This window comes from Megascapheus bottae, chromosome 27 (assembly GCF_031878675.1).
Source record: "Megascapheus bottae isolate mThoBot1 chromosome 27, mThoBot2.hap1, whole genome shotgun sequence".
Lineage (NCBI taxonomy): Eukaryota > Metazoa > Chordata > Mammalia > Rodentia > Geomyidae > Megascapheus > Megascapheus bottae.
This window is the reverse complement of record NC_143535.1, coordinates 10,918,136-10,943,201: the sequence shown is the minus strand read 5'-3', so window position 1 is coordinate 10,943,201 and position 25,066 is coordinate 10,918,136. Positions and strand designations below refer to the sequence as shown.

Sequence of the window (25,066 nt, the reverse complement as noted above, 5' to 3'; positions counted from 1 at the left end):
GGATAGTTTTATCTCTTTTGTAATTGGAACCTCCCTAACATCCTGACAAATTGAGCCTTATTTGATAATTTGAAGGTTTATTTCAGCCAGATTCCCTTTCCAACCCCTCAACCCACCCCACTCCCTGCTCCGGTCCTAGGACTTGAATTCAGGGCCTAGACCCTACCCCTGAGCTTTTGTGCCCCAAACTAGCACTCTACCATAGCACCAGTGATGGTTTGCTAATGGTTAATTGAAAATAAGAGTCTCAGGGGCTTTCCTGCCTGTGCCGTTTTTTAACTGATCTCAGCCTCCCAAATAGTTAGGTTCGAGCAAGGGCACCCATCTGTCATAGCTACCTTTTAGTTCTAGTGCATGTGTTTTTAAAATTGGACTTCATGACTTTAGGCCTTAGTCTGTAGTGAGAATGAAATGAGTCATGGCTTGAAAGTGCAGATGTAGGTAGAGGGGCCAGTGGGTCACAAGTGGTTGAAAGATTGCAGGTCCTTCGAATCCCATTTTCCCATAGTCCTTTTCTTGTCATCATGGAAGAACAGTTTTAGGGGCTGTAAACTCAGAAAGGTCTCTCAGCAAGAGATTTGTTGTTCTAATGTTAAGCTGTCATCTCTCTGCCTCACAGCTGCGGCTGTGCTCAGTGTACAGATGCATAGTAGTGCTAGTGACATTGTGGTGGTCATCCAGAGTAAATAACAGGTAGTGTCTAAGGGAACAATTTTAAAAAAGGGGAAGGTCTCTATTTACATGGTGAGAATGTACAACTCACATCCTGCCAGATGTTGTTATTAACTACAATAACAACTGTGAAGTTTCTTGCTGCTTCATTGCATGAAGGTGGCTGTTGTATTTGTAGGAATTGGGGGTAGACAGTGAGTGTGGTGGGGCTAAGTGATTAATTTCTGGGAGATACTTTTCTTATTTATTATCCTATAATTGTCTGAGGCTCCTTAGCCTCAGAGATGCTGACTTAGCACAGCTAAAGCTGATAGGTGCCTCTGGATTGTGTAATATCAATAAACCCATGTTATTCAATTCTGTAGGTTTTGTGGAGGAAGGAAACAGAGCCTCTGAATAGTTAAATATTAGATAGAGTCATAAAGAGATACTAATACCTAACAATTTCTTACTGATGTAAACAGTTAAAGTGTATGTTAATTTTGTTTCACTCTTTTTCTTCTGTGCTTGAGATTGAACCCAGGGCCCTGTGTAGGCTTGGTATATAGTCTCCCTTTTGACCTCAGCTTCTCTACTCAGTACATGGTAGAATCAATTTAATAATCTGCCCTGAATGTGTTAGTGTTTCCGTCACTGTGCCAAGTATCTGAGAAGATCTGAGAAGAGAGGAAAGGGGTATTTTGTAGATTTAAAATATTTTTAGAGATTTCAGTCCATGGTTGCTTGATTCTTGCTTTGGGTTTGTGGTGGTACAAGTGTATTATGGCTGTGGTGTGACAGGAAAGCCTGTTTATCTCATAGTGGCTGGGATGAAGACAAAAAGAGGGGCCAGGGTCCCAGTGTCCCTGGTACAGGCATTGCTGTTAGGCCCTATCTGGTAAAGTTTCTACCACCTCCTAATAGTGCTATTGCCACACCTTTCATATGCGAGACTTGAGGAACTCCACATCTAACACACATCAGCACTAAAAAGGTATAATTGTGGATTTTGATCCATTTTAGACTGCTTTTGATGATTTGACCCTTTGAGAAGTCTTCATACTCTTTTTTTAGTTCCTTTTTCTTGTCACTCTGTTATATGTGATAGTTGTTATTTTCTTCCCCCAAATAAGGAATCTGAAGTTCCACATCAGTAGGAGCAATGGTGAGAGGACTGTGGCACCATGAAACATGAGGAATAGTTATAGAGAAATGGGTATTTTATTTGGCTTGGAAAAGGCTTAGGAATGGAAAACATCACTGCCCTTAAAGTCATTCCGTCCTGGATTAAAAGCCATTTACTAACTATATGGATCAAGTACACTTTTCTTAAACTATCTGAGCCTAAGTTGTTGTCATCTCCTCCTCCTCCTCCTCCTCCTCCTCCTCCTCCTCCTCCTCCTCCTCCTCCTCCTCCTCGTCCTCCTCCTCCTCTTCCCCTTCCTCTTCCTCCTCTTATTCCTCCTCCTCCTCCTCTTTCCTTAATATGGAGCTAGTAATACTTAAGTCATAGAATTATTAAGAAAAATAAGTGAGATAGCTGTTTTAGAGTACATTGACGCTTGATAAAGAAGAGCTTTTCCACAAATTAGTTACTTTTCATATCACTCTTCTTCAGAAGAAAAGAATTCCACTCTTGTCTTGATTTTATTATAGAAATTATACCAGTAACAAGAATCCAGATGTTAAAATATGGCAGACCTCCTTCTTGTTTTTTTGGGGAGAGATTTTAGTTTGTATTGCCATCATTGTTTTTTGTGCCCAAATAAAAATAAAAAATGTTCTTTATGAAGGAGATTCCTAGTTCATTAATGGTTAGTCCAGTAACCTCACAATACTTCGTCATCTTTTAGGCTCTTTGAAGAGGTACCTATAAAGACAGAGGAAAAAGTATGTCAAAACCTATCATATGTTTTCATAAACTATCAAAATATTTTGGGAAAATAACTTTAATACTTTTTTATTAAAGAATTTATTAACATTGAGTTTTACATCATATTTCAAATGATGTGTTTAACAAACAAGTATTCAAGAAGGGAATCTCTATATACAGTCACTGGCAGTTAGATTTTAGAACATAATTAAAATTAGGCTGAGGGTTTGTTTGTCATATATACAGATTAATCTATGTAATAAAACATTATGTCTATAGAGTCATAAATTTTTATGTCTATGTAGTTGTGTTTATATTTCCAGTACCATGTCCATAGCATTGAGTACACAAATATTGAGTCCTCTCTCTTGTCCTGTTTGGATCTAATAACCACATATTAAGGATACCATGCGCCTTTTGTTCCTTTGGTCTTGACTTGTCTCACTCCACATGATTCGCTCTAGATTCATCCACTTCCCTGCAAATGCCATTATTTTATCTTGTCTGTTGGCTATGTAGAATTCCATTGTGTATATATACCACATTTTTTGTATCTCTTCATCTGCAGTAGGGCATCTGGATTGTTTCCATTGCCTGGCTATTGCGAATAGTGCAGAGATGAACATAGCTGAGCAGGTATCCTTATCATATCTTGGGTTATGATGTTTAGGATAGATGCCCAGGAGTGGTATGGCGGGATGGTAGGGAAGGTCAATTTTTACTTCTTTTTTTTTTTTTTTTTTGCCAGTCCTGGGCTTGAGCTCAGGGCCTGAGCACTGTCCTTGGACTTTCTCAAGGCTAGAGCTCTACCACTTGAGCCTCAGCACCACTTCCAGCTTTTTTCTATGTATGTGGTACCAAGGAATCGAACCCGGGTCTTCATGCATGCTAGGCAAGCACTTTAACCACTAGGCCAAACTCCCGGCCCGAATTTTTACTTCTTTAAGAAACCTCCACACTGCTTTCCAGGGCGGCTGAATTAGTTTACAATCCCACCAGCAGTGCAGTAGGGTTCCTTTTTCTCCACAACCCTGCCAGCATCTGTCATTGTCTGAGTTCAAAATCTTGGTCATTCTTGTTGGGGTAAGGTGGTATCTTAGGGTTGTTTTTATTTGCATTTCCTTTATGACCATGGATGATGAGCATTCTCTCATATGCTTTTCTGCCATTTTAACCTCTTCTTTTGATAAGTCTCTCTTTAGTTCCCTTGCCCATTTAGTGAATGGTTTGTTGGGTTTGGCAGTAGGGATTTATTTCTTGAGTTCCCTGTAGATACTGGATATTAAGCATTTGTCAGCTGTATTATTGGTAAATATCTTTTCCCAGTTGGTTGACTGTCTCTCTACTTTTGTGGCTATGCTTTTATCTGTGCAGAAACATTTTATTTTTAGGTAGTCCCATTTATCGAGTCTCTCTTCAATCTGTTGTGACCCTGGGATTCTGTTCAGGAATCTTTTGGCTGTGTCTATGAGTTCCAATGTCTCTCCAACTCTATCGTGTAGCAGTTTCAAGGTTTCCTGTCTGGCATTGAGGTCTTTGATCCATTTTGAGTTAATGCTTGTGCATGGTGATAGCCAGGGTCAATTTTTAGTTTTCTGCACCCAGTTTTGCCAGCACCAATAATTGAATAGGCTGTGTTTGTTCCACTATATATCTTTGGCTCCTTTGTCAAATATAAGTTGCCTATAGGTATGTGGTTCTATTTCTGGGTCTTCTATTCTGTTCCATTGATCTTCTGGTCTATTTTTGTGCCAATACCATGCTGTTTTTGTTGTTATGGCTCTATAGTAGAGTTTGAAGTCTGGTATTGTAATACCACCTGCATTGTTCTTTTTGCTTAGAATTGTTTTGGCTATTCTAGGTCTTTTCTTGTTCCATATGAACCTTTGGATTGTATCTTCAATTTCAGTAAAGAATGTCTTTGGGATTTTGATGGGGATTGCATTGAATTTGTATATAATTTTGTCAGTATGGCCAATTTCACTATATTGGTTCTCCCTACCCATGAGCATGGGATGTCTTTCCATTTCCTGGTATCCTCTTTAATTTCTTTCATTAGGCTTTTATAGTTTTCATTAAATAATTCCTTTACATCTTTGGTTAATTCTTAAGTATTTTATTCTTTTGGGGGCTATTGCAGATGGGATCATTTTCTTGATTTGGCCTTATGTTTGCATATTGTTGGCCTACAAGAAGGCTACTGACTTTTGCAGGTTAATTTTGTATCCTGCCACTTTGCTAAAGTGGTTTATTAATTCTAGGAGTTTGGGAGTGGAGCTTATTGGGTCACTCAGGCAGAACTTTAATACTTTTAAAAGGTTGCTTTTTCCCAAAACTGAAATACACAGTTTTTGTTATGGAAAGTTGCTGCTTGTAACTTTGCTTTTTTTTCTTTGTTGGTCATGGGGCTTGAACTCTGGGCCTGGGCACTGTCCCTGAGCTCTTCAGCTCAAGGTTGCTGCCCTACCCATTGAGCCACAATGCCACTTCTGGTTTTCTAGTGGTTAGTTGGAGATAAGAGTCTCATGGACTTTAGTGCCCGGGCTGGCTTGAACTGTGATCCTAAGATCTTAGCTTCCTGAGTAGTTGGGTTACAGGCGTGAGCCACTGCGTCCGACTTTGTGGCTCTTTTTTATATACTGCACTTTTCAAAAGACTTTTCAGAGTAAAGCATGATGCAAATTTGAATATATATTATGTGGTGGCTTTATGTTTATTTTTTGATTCTTTGGAAGTCATCAGCATGGCCTAACTCTAGACATTGTTCTGGACCAATAAAGTATATTAAATTACATGTATTTATAGTTTCAAAACTGATGTCAAGCTGGGTACCAGTGGCTCATGCCTGTGATCTTAGCTCCTCAGTAGGGTGAAATCTAAGGATTGCGGTTTGAATCCAACCCAGGCAGAAAAGTCCCCCTGAGACTATTGTTTCCAATTAACCACTCAAAAACCTGAGTTAAGCTGTGGCTTCAAGTGGTAGAGTGTTAGCCTTGAGCAGTGTCCATGCCCTTAGTTCAAGCCCCATGACTGACCAACAAGAACAGCAACAACAAACCTCATGTAATGTGTTATTTTTTTTTTGGCCAGTTCTGGGGCTTGAACTCATGGCCTGGACACTGTACTTGGATTTTCTCAAGACTAGTGCACTACCACTTGAGCCATAGCACCACTTCTGCTTTTTTCTGTATATATGGTACCTGGTACCAAGGAATTGAACCCAGAGCTTTGTGTGTGCTAGGCAAGCACTCTACTATTAGGCTAGGCTCCCAGCCTTCCTAAGTCTTAGCATTGAGATTTATCAATGAGTTGTATTCTTCTAAAGATAGTTTAGTTTGGCGTATAATCTGTTTTTTTCAAATGTCTGAATTGGAACTGCATTCAGAAATAGTAATACAACCTTTCTGAAATTACACTTTTGAATTGCTCTTAATGATCCCAAAACAAGTCACAGACCAAGATCACAGTAGGTTTGGGGAGTTTTTACAGATCATTTAGTTTAGTTATTCTGCTATAGGCACAATATCCTAAGTATTGAAAAGACCCAGGTCTATTATTTTCAATTGTTATTACCTAATTATGATGATCTAATATAAGTAGTTTTGGCCTGAATCTATCCATTCTCACAAGCTGTGGATAGGTGACAGTCAGGAATAGAATAAGTATTGCCTTTGCATATAATTCTTGGTAGTGAAAGAATTGATTTTGCATTCCCATAATGTCATTCTGACATGATTTCTTCGAATTATTAGCCTTTTCAAAATGTCCCTCATTTCAAGGTGCCCATGTCAAAACGTTCTGCAGCTGCACAGATTTACCAAGACCAGATTCATAATATAATTGTGTTTTCAACCCAAAGATAATTTTTTTAAAGCATGCTAGCTATTGAAGGCAATTTCTTAACTAGTGGAATTTTTGAGATTACCCAGCTGAAGTTCTTTCTTTGCATTTTCATTAGTCCACATAAGCTGCCATAACTAATTACTACATCCTCCTTTTGTTCCATATGTTTTGGCAATCTTGAGTCTTTTATTCATACATACAAATTTTTGGATTTTATTTTTCTGCTTCCATGGAGAATGACATTGAGGGTTTGATGGGGTTATGTTTAATCTGTAGGTTACTTTTACTATTGTGAGCATTTTTAGTGGTTAATTCTGTTAATTCATTGGTTAATTACAGTATTAATTCCTTGGATCCATGACTATGGGAGGTTGTTTCATCCTGTAAGATATCTTTCAGTTTCCTTCTTCAGTACTTCATAGTTTTTATTGTAGAGGTCTTTTTTGAAAAAAAATTTATTTTGAATGGGATTGTTTTTCTGATTTTTTTTCTCAATCTGTTTATTTTTGGCTTATAGGAAAACTAATGATTCTGTATGTTGTTTTTTGTTTATCAGATTTAAGAGTGTCTTGGTGGAGTCTTTAGGGTCTGTTAGATGCCCGATCATGTTATCTACAAATAGGGATAATTTGATTTCCACTGTATCCCTTTTAATTCTTTCTCTTGTCATATTGCTCTGGCTAGGAAGTCAAACAGTATATTGAAGAGGAATAGACACAATAGATACCTTTGTCTTTTTCCTGACTTACAGAAGAAATGTTTTTAGTTTTCCTCTATTTCATATAATGTTGGTTCTATAAAGCTAAAGAATTTTAAAGGTACTGTAAAGTACTGGCCTAGACACTTGACTGATACAGAATCAATTTTTAAAGCACTTAAAGCTATTTCCAATTTAGTATTTCTAGGAGGAGCTTTTATTTTTCTGTGTTATTTTGAAGTCTTACTAATACTGATCTAAAACTTTTTCCCCCTCTAAAGTATCTTTTACATGATTTTCTCCATTGATATGCAACAAAACCTTAATCTTACTTTTTGTTGCTACCCTGTGTTTGTAGATGGGCTTTTATGTATCTTCTTGTTTTCTTTTAACTAAAGCATACATATGCATTAGCTGATTTAAATTTTCCTTAATTTAAGACTTTTAAAGTTTAAATTAAAATTAAAAATTTAATTTAAGACAAACCCGGGGATTTGTACCACGTGCATTGTGAACACAGAACTTGATAGCATCAGTGATAGGTTTAATATTGTAATGATTTAGAAAGAAAGTTCTGTGAATAGTTGTGAGTTAGTGGTTCAAAGGTATTTTCCTCCTTTAAACTCTGTTATCCTAAGTTAATCAACTTTGTACAAGTTGTTCTCATAGACTAGTTCAGTGATTAGGAACCCCTAGATTAAAATGAAAGATGAGTAATCACTGTGTAATTATGACAAGCCTGATACCGGAGACAAAGCAGTCTAAGAAAATCTCAACAGAGGTAGTGTTGATCCCCTGAGCTTTCTTGCTCAAGTCTATGCTCTATCACTTGAACCACAGCTCCATTTCCTGCCTTTTTTTTTTTTAAGTGCTTAATTGGAGATGCATCTTGCCAGCTTTCCTGCTGGCTGTAATCCTCAGATCTTGCTCTCCTACATTGCTAGGCTTACAGGCATGAGACACTGATGCCCTAGGACTTACCTTTAATTAAGTTTGTGCAGACTACACATGTTGATTTGTCTTATGGTAGACTATCCTTCAAGATCAAACTATTAACTTTTCTAACAAGTGGCTGAATAATCAGTTGCTTTTATATATTAACATTGTGCAGCCATCATCATCACTATCTCATTTTTGGAAGTGTTTGTGTGTGTGTGTGTGGGGGGGGTCATATCCCCAGAAGAAAGCAGGGTTCACTAACTCTTCTGAGTTCTAATGACATATTTTTTTGGTAGTCACTATTCTGTCTTCTATCTATATTATCTGCCTATTATGGAAGTTTCATATAAGTGGTTCATCTAATAGGTGGTCCTTTTTTTAGCTTGTTAACTTAATGTATGAATATTGGGGTTCACCCATGCTGTAACATTTGCCATTTCTTTATTTATTGTCTTTTTTTCATTACTTCATTAAAAAAATTTCCAAGACATGTGAAAGGGTATCAATGTATGTGAATTAATGCACCTTCTATCTGGCAAATATCATGTAACCCTTTTACTAATTACAATAAAAAATTAAAAAAAAATTTTTTATTTTCTGTCAGTCGTGGGGCTTGAACTTTGGGCCTGGGCGCTGTCCCTGAGCTCTTCAGCTCAAGACTATAGCCCTATCACTAAGCCATAGTGCCACTTCCAATTTTCTAGTGGTTAATTGGAGATAAGAGTCTGACGGTCTTTTAGTGCCTGGTCTGGCTCTGAACCTTGATCCTCAGAACTCAGCCTCCTGAGTAGCTAGGATAACAGGCATGAGCCACCACTCCCAGCTTCATTACTTCATTTCTTGGATTGATGAATAATACTCCATTGTATGGATATTTCATATTTTATCTGTATGCTTATTTGTAGGACATTTGAGGTTTTTTCCCCCTAACATTTGGCTAATACAAATTATGCTTTTGTATGTATTTTTCTGTGGGTATGTCTTCACTTCTCTTGGACATATAACTTGTCATCTTTGGGTTGCCTGATGACTATGATGAACTTTGTGAAGAACTGATTATTGTTTTCTACAGGCAAATAGTCTTTAATGTGGAAGTACTTTATTCACTCCATTTCTCTTCAGTCATTGTTAAGCAAAAGGATGGTCAGGAATAAGAAAAAATATTTTATTATTTTTTTTAAGATAATTTACTTAAAATTAGCCAGCTAGAATCAATCCTATTCAGGAGGCTGGCTGTAAGGGCAGAATGATCCCTGCAGAATCCCTGCCTGTCTAAAAATGTTTTATAGTTTGAAATGTTCAGTCAGTGGTATTTCATTCAGTGATACTGACGTAGCATATTTCCTTGGAAGGTATCTTGTCATGTAGTTTTAAAATTTGTGGAATATTTTTCCTTTATTTGATATTTCTGCCTTTTTATATCCATGTAGTTAATGGATTTTCATATTTTACTAGATTAATTTGTATGCATTTGTTAAAGCTTGAGTTCATTTCTGATTTTAAATTGCTATTTGTTTATTTTACCAAACAAGAGCCAATTTCATTCTGCAAAGAGCAATTTTCAGTATCTGAGAGAGATTGGACTTGGGCTCCCACCTGGAGAAATAATGAATTAGTGGACCCAACCATAAAAAATGTTGTAAAACCAAACATGGTGGTGACTAACAATCCATCTTGTCAGTGTTTTATTATTCCAAAGCTAGATCTCAACTAACTCTGTAATGTTTTTTTTTTTCTCCTCCTAAGTAAGATATAACAGTTGTGGGCTAGGATTGAAAATATAGCCACGTATTAGAGAGATACATAATTTTTTTCTCATTCTAAGACTACTTTATGAATTATTGAAATGCTAGTAATTCTTACCTTTAGAAATATTACTTTTAGGATTGAGAACGTGGCTTAGTGGTAGAATGCTTGCCTAGCATGCATGAAGCCCTGGGTATACCATATAAACAGAAAATGCTGAAATGGTGCTGTGGCTCAAGTGGTTGAGTGGTAGAGTCTTGAGAAAGCTCAAGGATAGGTCCTGAGTTCAAGCCCTAGGACTGGCAAAACAAAAACAACAACAACAAAAGAACAGGATAATTCTGTTATGTCAACTAGCCTAGCAATACTGATCTGTTTTCTGTCTTTAAAACTTTACTTTTCCAGAATTTCACTTAAAATGACATACAATATGTAGCCTTTTGGGTCTGACTTTCATTTAGCAAGGTGAATGGTTATAGATACTTATGTTGTTATATAGATCAGTCCTTTTCATTGTTGAGTAATATTCCAGTTATGAAACTAAAAATTTAGGACTTGGTTTAAAAGTATTTTTAAATCTACCTTTCCCAAGTGCTGTGGTACATTCTTTTAATCTTTAAGCCATTATGTCTTTACTTCTTTCAATCATATTTGTTTTGTGTATAATATTTTACTTTTTTCTAATATTCATAAACTGCTTTCTGAGAATTAAATCTGTTTCATGTTCTAGCTTACACTAGAATTACATTTAGAAAGGCAGCAAGGACCCTTGAGAGCTACAAGATTACCAAATTGATTATTTTCAACAACCTTGAACAGTAGACATCAGCATTCACATTATGAGGTGACGATGAAGCTGTTCCTGAGCTTTTTCTTGCTCAGGGCCAACACTTAACCACTTGAACCACACCTCTGCTTCCAGGTTTTGGGGTGGTTAATTGGAGATAAGAGTGCCCTGGACTTTTCTTTCTGAACCACAATCCTCACATTTTCGGTAGGGTTACAGATAAGAACCACTGGAGCCCAGTTTAGACTTGTATTTTTTTTTCTAACTTTTTTTAAAATTGTAATTAGTAAAAGGGTTACATGATATTTGCCAGGTAGAAGGTGCATTAATTCACATACATTGATACCCTTTCACATGTCTTGGTACCCATTTCCCTCCCCCCCGCACACCCCCCACCCGTCTTTGTTTTCCCCCCTTCCCTATCAAATTTCAAATATCCAGATACAAATAAATTCAATATATCAGATAACAAAGTGTATTTTTATAATTTTATTTAGTCTATTAGTTAGTGTACCTTACAAGATGATAAAAAGCAAAGATGACTAGTAAAGCAATGTACCACTATTAGCTTGCTATAAAATTGTAGTATTATCAATATTCTGTAGAAGTCAGTGAGATTTTTCTATATTAAGTAAGCATATGAGTAAGCAATTTAAGAAGAACAATGAATTTTATGCATGGTGGTCTTAGGAGAAATTTCATTTTGGTCAAAGTCTTAATGTTTAAATGCTGAATCAGAGTCCTTCTCTGCATGTTGTATTTCAGATTACATTCTTCAGGCCAAAGTCAGAGTGCATTATACATTTGTCAAATTAATATTCTAAATGGTGAAGATCCTTCCAAATGTGGAATTTGTTCTTTGATGCTTTGAATATTCATATGCTAGCCCTTTGCCTATTGCTCTTAACTGTGTTCACTGCATGTATTATTTATATAGCTTTTCTCAGTCTTTCAATCAAATGCTCTCATTGTTTGAGAATATCTAGAGAGGAATTTGGGTAAGCACTGCTAGCTTTGAGGGACTAATTCTGTAAGTAGGTGGCCTTATATGGATTCTTCTTCCTCCCCTTGAGTATGGATCTCATCATTCTGCATTTCCTCATATTTCTTGGATTCTCATGTGGATAATGCTGCAATATGTTGCCTATTAGAAATATGTATTTGCATATCAGAAATGCATATGTATATACAGTATATACATGTGTGTATATATATACACACATATACATTGTTGGATGTTAAGAACAATGGATTATTTTTTTTTGAGCTGGTTGTTCATAATTGTAGACTCTACCCCCCCAAACAGTGCAATCCAGCTGACTATGTCTTAGAGGTACACCAAATTCAATCTAACCAAATGTTGAAGAACCAAGTATATATAGTACTATACTGCTAATATTCTACTTGCAGTTACCAAACACTTAGTTAAAAGGCCTTTTTAGTGCCTTTGTACAGTATTAACCATTAGGATTTTCAAAAGGGTTGTGTAATAGGCAAAAATATGCCAGTATCTGTGGATCATAGAAAGAGAATCTGCCTTGTTCCACCCAGACTTTCCCAAGTGACCATAGCCTGATGTTCCAAACTCACTCACTGATTGAAGACTTCTGCTGCAGATAACAGATTTTAATATAAGTATAAAAAAACCCCAGTTATCTGAAAAGGTTTCATAGTAATTTTGCTCTTTTTCAACTACTTGTTTGTGAGGGGCTAGATTTTCTTTTATTTCAAGCAGAACAACCTATTGCAACAAATGGCATAAAGAAGCAGATTTGAGAGTTCAGCTTTCTTTTAAGAGAGACAGTTAACATTTGGAATAATATAAAACAAACTATAGTTTTAGCATGGACAGCTTTTTTTTTCAACAAAATGTTTAAGATGTTAACATATAATGAGGTTATTATTAAATTCATTTACAAGTTAATATTTTAAAAATTCTTTCAGTATAATTTGTTTTACTATTTCCTGTCAATAGACTCTCTTTACATTAACAGAAGTTGTTTGGACTCTTCCAAGACAGAAATGTGGGAATTGCTTGGGAGCCTGCTGTGTGTTGCTTCTAATGGCAACTTTTCATTCCTTCCTCTGTTGTGTTTCTAGACAACATGTAGTTACTTAGAAGTTTCCTGGGGAAGGCACTAGTGATTCTTTGCAGTGGTGACTAATGCTTCTTTACTTCTTCATTTGTTATGTTTAGAGTTTATCTGGAGAGAGCTATTCAAAACTGTTTGAGGGTTTTGGTAGTGGCCCGTGCAGTTTATTATTGTGCTATTCTGAGTTGTGAATTAGTTTCTGAGAAGAACATTCATCTTCTGAAATCAAAGAATCATTGAAGTACTTCTTTCCTGGTTGGGAGAAGAATCAAAGATTGTAACTGAGAGAAACCCATATTTTTATATTTCTTACTTAGATTTGTTAAGTGTATGTAGCATTACATGAATTCATCTACTAGGTACCAAAACGAATCTTCTAACATAATGTATACTATTTACTTCTGCATTCATGACTTTATCCTTTGACAAAAATAAACTTACTAAAGAACAAAAACAAAAAAATAGCTCATTTACTTACTTGCACAAAGCAAGATAAATCCTGCCTCTTTACCCACTATCTTCCATGCATTATTATTTCTGTTTTTTTTGTTGTTGTTGTTTTCTATTTTTCCCTTTTTCCTAGGGTTCTTCTCGAATTTATATTTGAATTCAGAACATTGTTCACAGTGAATAAGCTTGTTGCAGATTTTTTGTTTTTAATTTTTGAGATTTAGACTACTGTGGTCCTAAATTCAGAGGTTTCCTTTCTGAATCTTACCTTGTTTCAATTTTGAAATGATGCAGATTTCTTTCCTTTTGCAAATGCTTATAATTCTGAGAAAGTCACACAGGTCTTCACCAGAATAGAAGTATTCTAATTGAGAATATCAGTTAGGAAGACTATTTTTATGTCTGCAATAAAAATTACTATCAGCTGACTTTTTAAATTGTAAATTTCTTTGTATTTTCTAAGGGTAAAGATGAAGAAGAAGAAGCCTTTCTGGATTGGAGTGATGATGATGATACTGGATTTGATCCAAGCACCCTTCCAGATCCAGATAAATACAGAAGTTCTGAAGAATCAGATAGTGAATATATGGAAAACAATATAAGGTATGTTGTTACCATTGGTGTTGTTAAGCATATACTAAATATTCATCTGAGTTACCTTTTAATGAACCCGAGTAATAATATTAAAAATTACTGAGTTTTCTTGTTTTCAGTATAAAAATCCTGCTACTAATATCTCTTCTGATCATTTTACAGATTAAATGTTTTTCTTTTGTAATCCCATGTTAGGTTATGAGAGTTGCATTTTATTTTTCTTTATTCACTTTTTCTCATCTCTTTTATTCTGAGTTTGTGTTGCTTAAGTATTTCATGAATTAGGAGTACATATATAACTGGCACCAGTCACTCATACCTGTAATCCTAGCTACTCAGTATTAGGGTACAAGCCTCCCCCACACTTCCCCAATGTTAGGTCCATGATCAAAGGAACGAGTCTGACACAAAAGCAGAAGTTAGAGTTTTATTCTGCGCTTAGAATGGAGAATCATACTGACTGGTCAGGTCTGTCTCTAAAATGTGAGGGGGGTAGTGAGGGAGAGAGAGAGAACACTTGTGAGCAACCATGCTGTCTCACAGACTACTTTTTTTTTTCTTTTTTTTTTTTTGCCAGTCCTGGGCTTGAGTTCAGGGCTTGAGCACTGTCCTTGGATTTTTTCAAGGCTAGAGCTCTACCACTTGAGCCTCAGCACCACTTCCAGCTTTTTTCTATGTATGTGGTACCAAGGAATCGAACCCGGGTCTTCATGCATGCTAGGCAAGCACTTTAACCACTAGGCCAAACTCCTGGCCCTCACAGACTACTTTTATAGGTTACCAGCCATGTGGTTGGGCTTGGCCATACACAGGTGGCCAACAGAATCTCAACATACTTGAGTGATGGCTGAGGCAACCACTGACACCTTTGCTGTTTGAGCCAACCTATCATCTTGTCCTGAGCACTGCTCTGATGACAAAACGAAAGGGAAAGGGGCTTTCCCTACCTGGCAGACAAAGGGGGTGGGGTGGGGGAGGAGCTCTGGAAGCTCCACCTGGTCAGGTTGCTCCTGTAATCTGAGCTCTATTATCAGGGAATTTACAGCCCTCAGCTTGATGTTTTGCAAGTCATGTATTCATTTGTCTTGAGAATGGCCAGTGCCTATAGGGGATGGAAATCTAGAGAAGGGGTCCCTTCACTTAGGAGTTGAGATCTGAGGACTGTGACTTGAACCCAGCTAGGTGAGGAGAATTCATGAGACTTATTTCCAGTTAATCACCAAAAAAACCCAGAAAGTACAGCTGTTGCTTAAGTGGTAGAGTGCTAGCCTTGAGCAACAAAAGCCCAAGGATTGCTCAGACTCTTTGAGTTCAAGACCAACACACACACACACACACACACACACAGTACATATTAAAAGGGGCAGGATTAATCTTGAATCACTGTTACTGGGCTGAGCTGAGAATGTTGTTAAAAAATCATCTGCAAATTTCAGAAGAAAGAAGTTATGGTTTCATTTTAATGTAATAACAGGAAACTTTTATATAAATAACCTTTAACAGATTCTTTCAGTTTAAAGCCTGTTCCTTTTCTATCCATTATCTATTTTTTTTTTTGCCAAAAATAAGTGAAATGTGATGAATTTGAATAATGGTATGAGTTTCTAAGCTTTTCCCAGAGTACTCTGTGTTAGATTACATTAACATTGAGTTCATTTAAAAGATGTGAATGTTAAATCTCATGGAGCTTCTAAACAATTGAGCAAAAGTTAAATACTAATGGTAGGTAAAGTTAGTATACCTGAAGGGGAGATCAAATTCGGGACCCCTCAGGTGTGAACCCAGGAAGCTTGAGGTTGCAAAAATAAGCCACAGCTAAAATTTGTTTTAAAATAGAACACACACACACACACACACACGTATATATATACACACACATACATATATATATATATATATAATCAGAATGATTAGTCTGTTGGGAGAAAATGTTATAGGATGACATTGAGTTAATCTTTTAAGTCATTTAAATGATTTAAATAATTGATTCCTGATTTAAGCAAAAGATGGTTTAGTATTAGAGAAGCTTCACTTATTCAAAAAATGTAGTCTTACCAGGTGATGCTTGGTACTGGCACTAGACAGCTATACAGTGAACACATTGGCTTTGTAGTGTTTTCAAATGCTAGTTACTAGACTTTACTACTGCCAAAGGAACATGATAAAAATAAATTTATTAGGTTTTAGAAAAATACATAGATTGTACCATTTGAACTAAAAAATTTAGGTTCAGGTCATATCCTAATATGTAGAAACTGAACTTTTGTTTTGTTTTGGTGGGTCATGGGGCTTGATCTCGGCCTAGGCTACCACCCTTCCCCTGGGCCTGGGCATTGTCCCTGAGCTTATCAGCTCAAGGCTACTGCCCTACCTTTGAGCCAAGCTCCACTTCCCATTTTTCTCGAGGTTAATTGGAGATAAGAGTCCCAGGTTCCTTTGTGCCTGGGCTGGTTTTGAACCTGATCATCAGATCTCTGCCTCCTGAGTAGCTAGGATTACAGGCGTGAGCCATCATGCCTGCACCCAGCTTAGAAACTGATTTCTAAGAGTAAATATATACATACTGCTTCAGAAAGCTTGTTGGTACATATACCTGAGACTTATATGAATTACTAGGATGATTTAGTTTGCTGCCCCTTTATTTCTATATAAATATACTTTTAGAGTGGTCTATAGGAGTTTTATTTTGATAGATATGATTTAACTTAATGTATGACTTTAAGTCACTTTTTCTGTGTAATCTGACTCTGGAGGGAATAATAACTAGTCATTACTATTGGTTCTCCATGTTTTATGGATCTGTCTAATAGCGCTTTAAAGGTAAACCAGCCTTTGAAACCATTGGTATGCTGTCAGCCATCCTGCATCGATGTATGTGATGTTTTTCCCTAACATTTTTAAAAATGAATTTCTGAGTCATCAAGTCATGTTTTATCTATGGATGGTAGGCATTCTTATTCGCATGATGACAATCTTATATCATACCTAGTCAGTGTAACATGTTCTAATAGCTTCCTGTGGTTCATTCTCTTAAGAAAACAGCAAGTATTTTGTAGCTTTAAATTCTGTCTTTTGGTACCATCACTTCATAGCTTTAGCCTCTAATTCCCACTTTCAGTCTTCATTGTGGACACAATGAAGGTTTACAAGGCCAGAAAGAAATCATATGCAGTTAGTACTAGTAGTTTGAATAATGTAAGAGATGACGGAAGGAAGGGGTAAGTAGGGGAAGGATGGGTGAGAATGTTGAAAGGGGTGACGTTGATCAAGATATATTGTATTCATGACTACTTTGTTAAATGACATCTTTTTTGTACAACTACTAAAAGATTTAAACAAAAAACACAGAATATAGGTGGTAGGAATAAGCCACGAACAGACTGTGTAATGGAGATGAGCTAAGAGTTAAAGATACTCTGAAAGATTCCAGAGCAACTTCACCTAAAGATGAGGGCACAGATGGAAAAGTTAAACATTATACATTTTAAAATTTCAGTCACAGCTAGCAACTCTGCATTAGTAGATTAACATTTGTCAAACTTAAAAAAAATATTCTTTGTTGAATGGACTATCCATTCTTACAACTGATATTGCTTTTATTACTAATGTGAGACTTCATCTTTTTACTGTATTTACAGATTTCTTGGGCAGTTTTGTCTTTTGTGTGGTCCTTCCTTCTTATAGATGAAGAAACTAAAAACTTTAAGGAATGAGTTGTATGTCCAGGATCACAAAATTAGGGAGAGAGACACATGCCCTATGTGGATAAGGCTGACTCCCTAGGTCTACCACACCAATCTTGTGACCTAGAACTGCTGTGGCTCTAGGAGAGGTATGTCAGGAAAACCTCTTGAGGAAAAATTCTTCGTGTTACTAAGAATCTGGATCCCATGGGGTGGATATGGCTAGACCATGATTCATATTTTTAAGATTATTAATATTCTGGCCCAGATGTGTGGGGCATGGAGAGGCTATAGACTATTTGACATCATCCCTGGCCACCAACAGTAGTAGCAACCAACCCCCCACCCCAACCTGGGTTGAGACATTTAAGAATGTCTATAGACATTGCTGATCGTTGTTGAGAACCATTCTAGCTGTAGATACATCTTCCTGGAACTTAATGTCCCCTGACCTTCATACAGGGTAGGGTTTGCCTATATTCCTTTCTGTGTAACTGAAACAGTCCTTCCTAATAAAGCCTTTGTTGGTCAAGTGAAGTTTGCACATAAGATAAAACCTATTTGTTATTCTCAACTAGATTTATGGTAAGCTACAAGTAGTGATTTATATGTTTTAGATCAAGGAAGAGTGTCCAAAAGGGTTCATGTAGTAGTAATTTTAACAGTAGTAATTGCTCCAAGCTACTATTTACAGAAACAACTCCACTAAGTTTTCTCTTTTAGTTCCAATGCAGCTACATTGTTTCTTTGCTGCTTCTATACATGACACTATGTTAAAAGTTCTGTGATACCAGCTTGAGAGTTTCCCTGTAGCATGTGTATAGATTTATCTGCTATGTTCTTAGTAGCCTTCACTAAGTGTTTGTAGCAACAGCTCTCACTCCAGCTTTAGTCAATATCACTCTCTTAGAATGTCATCTCTAGAATATATAAACTTAGTGTTTTTAAAGATGAATTCCTTCTTAAGGGAATAGTCACTCACACCAGTTTGAGAGTAGCTTTTAGTGCTGAATTTTCATGAGCTAGTTTTATTTAAAGTTTCCTCTGCGTGTCTCATTTTTCTTAACTTATTGGCATTCATAAATATTCAGCATGAGTAACGCTTTTGTCTCTGTACATGGAAAGACACTTTGTCAGTAAGAAAACAGGCAACAGAAAGACAGATTTAGTGGTGAATGACTGAATCTGGGGTCATTGGTTCCAGGGTGTGACTTTGCCCTACTCAGCTGCCTGCAAGCTGAAGGGGAATTTAAACCACGTTCAATCCTCCCTGGAATTACAGTGTCACTGTCAAGTGCTGAGGATCCAAAGGGATTCTGTTGTGCAAGATTCAACTCTTTTAAGTTAGCATTCGATCCCAGTAACAAGCAAATGATGAGTTTCTTTTAAGGATTAAAAAGTACTACCATGCTCAGCTAATTTTATCTGTAAAACAATCTAGGCAAAGAGGGTGCTAGACTAGGTAATCTACCTATAATACACAAGTAGTTGGAGCCAGATATGCAGACTCCCATCTGAGAATCTAGGATTTGATGTGTTGTTTTTCACAGAAGGTGCAGAAGGAGAGCTTGCTTTGTTCTCTACTTCTTTCTTCATCTTACCTAAAATTTTGGAGCTGGGTAGATTTTACTTTATGGCTTTTACCTCCTTCCTGTTTTTTTGGACTGTGGAATTAATATAGGTAGTTTTATACATGATGCTAGCATTTGTTTTGTAATTATTATTACTAAAACAGAAATAAAATAATTTGACAAGACCCCTAGTTCTTTGTGACATCAGTGTAATTTGTTTGCTTAGAACCACCCAGAATCATGTGTTCCTGCTTCCCTTGCTCGTCAAGACTCATTTACTTTGTGGAGGGAAAATACTACTAAAATTGTCATTGCTTTTGGGTTGATAAATGATTTTTATTCAGAGAGTCAAATGGTTATATTGCTTGAATGCTTAAAAAATGTTTAAAGATCTCCTCCATATGGTGCTTAGAACCCGAAAGATGAACTTTCTGCATTATGTAAGTCATGTCCTACTTTTTTAGAATTAGAGATACTCGTCCAGAACTTGAGGCTGAAGTTGGAGGATTGAGAGTGTGAGGCCAGCCTGGACTACACAATGAAACCTTTTTCTTGTTATTTGATTTGTTTTGCTTTTTTCATTATAAGTAATTCTTTAATGAGCAACTTGGATGAAGACTGGGTTTTCTCACTTTAGAAGTCATTTGAAAGGCTAATGAAGAGTAATACTAAACTAGAAAACTTAATTCCAGAGAACTGCAATACTGGGGACATGCTTGGATAGGTGATGATCTTGAATATTGAAAACTAATCAGCGAAAGTAGTTTGAGAGAGAAGCTGATGTGATTCTGGGGAGCATAAAATGTTCTCCATACAGATTAAGCAGCAAGAAAAAAGTGTAGTCTTAATTCTACTTAGGTATTTATTTTTTTTTAAAATCTGTGCAAAGGAGACAGAGTCATGTCTTTTAAATTGCTGTATATCAGGAATTTCTAACCCAAGACTCTGTGGGTGAATTGTAGGGGAATCTCACATTATCTTTAAACTATATGTAAAGTTACAGTATTTCTTTCTAGAAGGGAGTCCTGAGTTCTCATCAAATTTTAAAGAGGCGTATGACAAAAATTTTGAAGACTTTTGTTCTAATCCTAAATGATGGGTCTGCATTTCACATTTTATAGGAAAAAGAATAGCATCAGAGAGTTTGATGAGATGTATAGCTTTGTGCCTTCTCCTTCTTTTTCACTGTCCTCACTGTTTTCTGATTAGAATTCTGATCTAAGAGGATTCCTCTTCCCCCCAGTATCTCTAGCAGTTATGTTTCTAATGAACTTTGAGCCAATCAGTCTTTTCTAGGGCTAAATTGTTTTTTATGAATCTGTTTTTAGTTCTGAGCAGCTAGAAAAGAGACTTTAAGAGTGTGATAATTCTCATTATTGCTTCTATATGTAGTCATCTTCACCACAAGAAACAACAGAATGGAAGGTACTGCAGTAATTAATCTTTATTAGGATGGTTGTCATGGTCTTGTAAGTTAAAATTTCGAAAGGAAAAAACCTGACGAAATGTATTTGAGTACCTAACTGCCAGTGCTTAATGATAGGTAAAAAGATTCCTGAGCATTTTATAAATAATCACAAGCTCATTTGTTGTTAGCTTTAAACCAAATGGAAAATGTCCAAACTATATCTCTTTATACAAATACAAGGGAAATTTCATACAAATTGAACTCCAAACTGGGCAGTCTGTTGTAGGAAGATACCCTAGGGTTTCTGGGTAAGGGAATATTTGCTATTTCCTGCCTTCAGGCACCTACCCTCAGGTTCCTTAGGCTAAATTTGCTTATAGTTTCACAAGACTTATTTTCTTGTCAAAAGATAGAGGAATCTAAAAAGGCAACTAGGAGGTGTAAAATCTGCACAAGCCATATACTAAAGAGATGTGTTTTCATCAAGCAGCCCCTTGATGTGGATTTTGTTAGATTTTTCAGTAGATTGTACAATGACATTGATTCCTCCCTACCCTCCGCCCCCTTTATTTTAACACATACAAACTCACTCAGCCCTACTAGGGTTAGGAGCTCTAACATGAAGCACCATGAGACTGACTGTACAGTGTCATTTTCCAAATTAAGCTTAGACAATCTTCCATTATTTCACTTGGTATTTTATTACTTCATTATGAAACTCCTTGCCCTAGTGTCTTTGGAAGTTTATTATTCAGCACGTTGTGTTTCTGTAGAGCACTGTATGCAGCAAAAGTTGACAGGTTTTCCCAGCAGCTCCTTTACTTCTGCAATGCCTTGACACATACCATTTGAAACATTCACCAGGTTCAGAGTAGTGCTTCTTGCTGCAGTTCCCTTACAGCCTAGGAAGTTTGGTTTTTAGGTTACAGATGACATTGTGATCTGTTTTTTACTGGATTTAACTCACACATTATTTACTTAAAATAGGCTGTTTAATAGTAAGCAAATTCCTACTCATGACAAGTTTCAGTATTATCTTGTGACACATCATTTATACCACGTCATTTCCAGACCTGTAAGTCTAATAGCTAAAACTTTCTAAGAGTCAGAGAGGGAATAAATTCACCAAGTAGAAAGACCTAGGAATTTCCTCCATTGTAGCAATATATATGAGAGTCCATTTGTCTCCTCTGACTTTCTCCACAATACATAGAAATTTAAATGATGTCTGGTTCTGCAAGATGGTCTTAGAAGCATCTGAATTATAAATAGCTATTCTAGCAGATGTAAAGAAATAATATGAATTGCATGAGCTAGATTCTGTGAATCAAGAAACTACTGAATGCCTTGCTTACATGCATCACTCTATGCAGTTTTGGAATATTTTATCAGTATTAGAAACTTTGTAACATGAGAACTAGGAGTTTTATGAAATTAAGGTAGGCTCATGATTGTGGGGGAAATTATAGGGTTTAGAGTCAGACCTGAAGTTGAACTTAATTTCTTTTACAAGTTGCACACCTTAAACAAATACTTTTATCTGTCTCTTGCTTTTCTTTTCTGTTCTTCTCTCCCCCCCCCCCCTATTTTTCATTTTGTTTTTTGCTGGGTGGAGTGGTCAGTTGTGGGGCTTCAACTCTGGGCCTGGGGGCTATCCCTGAGCCCTTCAGATCTAGGCTAGTGCTCTCCCACTTGAACCACAGCATCACTTCTGGTTTTCTACTGGTTAATTGGAGATAAAGAGTTTCAGGGACTTTCATGACTGGGACTGGCTTTGAACCTCAGTCCTCAGATCTCAGCCTCCTGAGTAGCTAGGATTACAGGCATGAGCCACTAGTGCCCAGCTCTCTCACTTTCCTAATTTATTCAAATGAAAATATCTCTCACAGTTATTGTCAAGATATCATGAGAATAATGATCACAACAGGGTCATTACTGTATAACAGTCACTTTACTTACTAAAAGTGAAACTGATAGAAGATTTTACTTGGGTAAAAACTTTAATGTTGTTTATAGTAACCATGTAGTAGCTCATTTTTAATTTTTAACTTAATCCTTAATAGTTGAACTTTTGCAGTTTCCAGCTTTTTTTATTTTTATTTTATTTATTTTTTTTGCCAGTCCTGGGCTTGAGCTCAGGGCCTGAGCACTGCCCTTGGACTTTGGGCTAGAGCTCTACCACTTGAGCCTCAGCACCACTTCCGGCTTTTTTTTTTTTTCCTATGTATGTGGTACCGAGGAATCGAACCTGGGTCTTCATGCATGCTAGGCAAGCACTTTAACCACTAGGCCAAACTCCCGGCCCCGCTTTTTTTATTTTTACAAATAGTTTTTTCTTTGATTTCCTTCTTACTAAATCTTTGAACATTTCCCTAATTATTATTTCTTTGGGGAAAATTACCAGACAAGAAATTGCTGACTATGCTTCCTTTAAAATTTGAAAGTGTGCTGTCAAATTTTATATAGGTAATAAAAATCACATTAGTGTCAGGTAGTAGAAGTTTTGCGGGCTAAATTAGTAATAAACCATTTTAAGATACATGATTTCAGAGGTGAAAGGTCCCTCCTAATAAAAGGCAGATTAGATATCTTTACTGGAAGATGAGGGATTGGAGATGGATTTTGAAGCACAAGACAGATCCAGATGGAAGGAGATTCTTTAGTGGTGCATGCTCACCTGTCTTTGTTGTTCATAGATTCAACATAGATGACATTGAAACTACAAATATCTAAAAAAATTAAAATGCTGAAACCAGGAAGATAAAAATATTGAAAACTTAGTTTTTCAGAGATTTGGGCTTAGTGTTTAGAGAATATATTCTATTTAAAATCATTTTTTTTTCAGTCCTGGGGCTTGAACTCAGGGCCTTGAGCTTTCTCAAAGTTAGTACTTTGCCATTTGAGCTACAGCACCACTTCCCAGTTTTTTCTGTGTATGTGGTACCAAGGAATTGAACCAAGGGCTTTGTGCATGCTGCCACTAGGCCACACTCCTGGCCCCCAAATCAATTATTTAAATTAAAAAAATTATCTTTAGTTGCACAAAAGAGTCATCATTTAACAGAGCAGTTAATGAATACAATATATCTTTAAAATTCAGTTCCTAAAAAATAAGTCCTTTTAGGTTTAGGTACACAAATCTAGTGACATGTACATGTGTATGTTATACCTACATATATAATTATATGTATGAATAAACATAGAACATGAATTTTAAAGGGGCTATTTAGTATGAGAAGGGGAATGGGAAAAGGAACAAGGTAAGTTATTTTGAGATACATTCAAATTATATATGAGAACAGCATAAATTGCCTCAGTGAAAGCTGTTGATCAGAAAGACTTTTGGGAGTTGTGCAGTAATGGGAGGGGGCTTGACTAATGAGGATGAAAGAATGAATTTAGCTGAAGGAATATAGAATATGGTTGAAGCATGAATGAAAGCAGAACAGTGAAGGCTGTTAGAATTATTCTGGAAAGGGAGATTTTTAGAGGAGGCTGAAATTGATTAGAATACAATTGCAAATGTGGATGGGAATCAGATGAGACAGTGAAATCCCTCCCATAAATAATGTATGCCGATAAAAGAAGAAAACAAAACTAAAAATGATTTTTGATACATTAAGACCTTAAAATTTAATCCACATCTCAGTGTTATCCACATGATGATGTTTTTTCTTGTACTTTGTTCTATGATCGCTTTTGAAATAAATCATATCAGACATTGCTAAAGAGGTCTGTCATTCTGATTATTGAAAGATGAGTATTTCTCTGTGGTTCTGTTTGTTTTCACAGTGGTAGGATGGCTTTCAAGGCTCTGAGCAAAGCCTTTGCCTTTTAAGATGTGCTTTATCAACTGATACACTGTACTCTCTACACTGAGCCATGAATCTTGTCCTTCTAGGCACTTGGCCTCATACATTGGAAAAATCTAGGAAAAGTTTAGTATTTTACATCCCATAGGAGTGTTGGTATGAAGATGAAATGTGGAACCTCAGGCTCAGAGGCTACCTCATCTTTCTGGCCACTAACTAGTTGTCCAACTGAGGTCACCTCACCCCCTTCAGTTCAGTAGGGATGCTTACTCATGAAGGGAGCTTACAGTTGTTACGCCAGTATCAGGGCAGAGTTGGATTTTCAGCCTTTCATTGTACCCATTATCTTCAGAGTATTCCTTTACTGGTGAACAGCACCAATGATGCGCTGCTGTGAGGCACCTAACCGGAGTCTTGCTTGCAAGTTGCATGACTCTCTTTTAGAACACGCAGAAATGAATTTAAGATCAAGAGACTACTAATTGATGATGATGTCCCGGTTGTTGATTGGATCCAGTGAGCTCCCAGTGATGACCAAGTCAGTGGGGAGTCAGAACCTCTCTGCCTAACCTAGCAGTGTATGAATACGGGAGAGGCTTTCCAGCACCACACCATTGGGAAGAAGCCTTTTCAGAAAAGACCAGATCAAGGCTTTCCTGAAGCTTACTGCTTTCTAGGTTCATTGCATCATCTTCTTCATGATGAACTATACAGATTACATACATATTCTGTTGTTTGGTAATTTGTTAAAGGGACTACCAATTATTTGGTATAAAGGTAGTGTAAAATGTTCTATAATTTTAACTCATTCACATTTTGATAATGTTTGGGCTATATTAATTCCCCAGCTTAAAAAAAAAACTGAGCCATCTATTTCCTGCCAAGAATATAGTGTTTATGAGCACATTAGCAAAGGATG

At 36.6% G+C, this 25,066-nt stretch overlaps 1 protein-coding gene across 3 annotated transcripts in view; it reads left to right on the top strand.

The window, feature by feature from the left end:
• Window positions 1–25,066, top strand: part of Ddx10 (DEAD-box helicase 10) — a 171,975-nt gene that overhangs the window by 91,196 nt on the left and 55,713 nt on the right. For all 3 annotated transcript variants that reach the window (XM_090319567.1, XM_090319566.1, XM_090319565.1), the window contains exon 17: window positions 13,543–13,682. In XM_090319567.1, coding sequence (XP_090175693.1) covers window positions 13,543–13,682 — 140 coding nt within the window. The remainder of the gene's footprint in view (window positions 1–13,542; window positions 13,683–25,066) is intronic.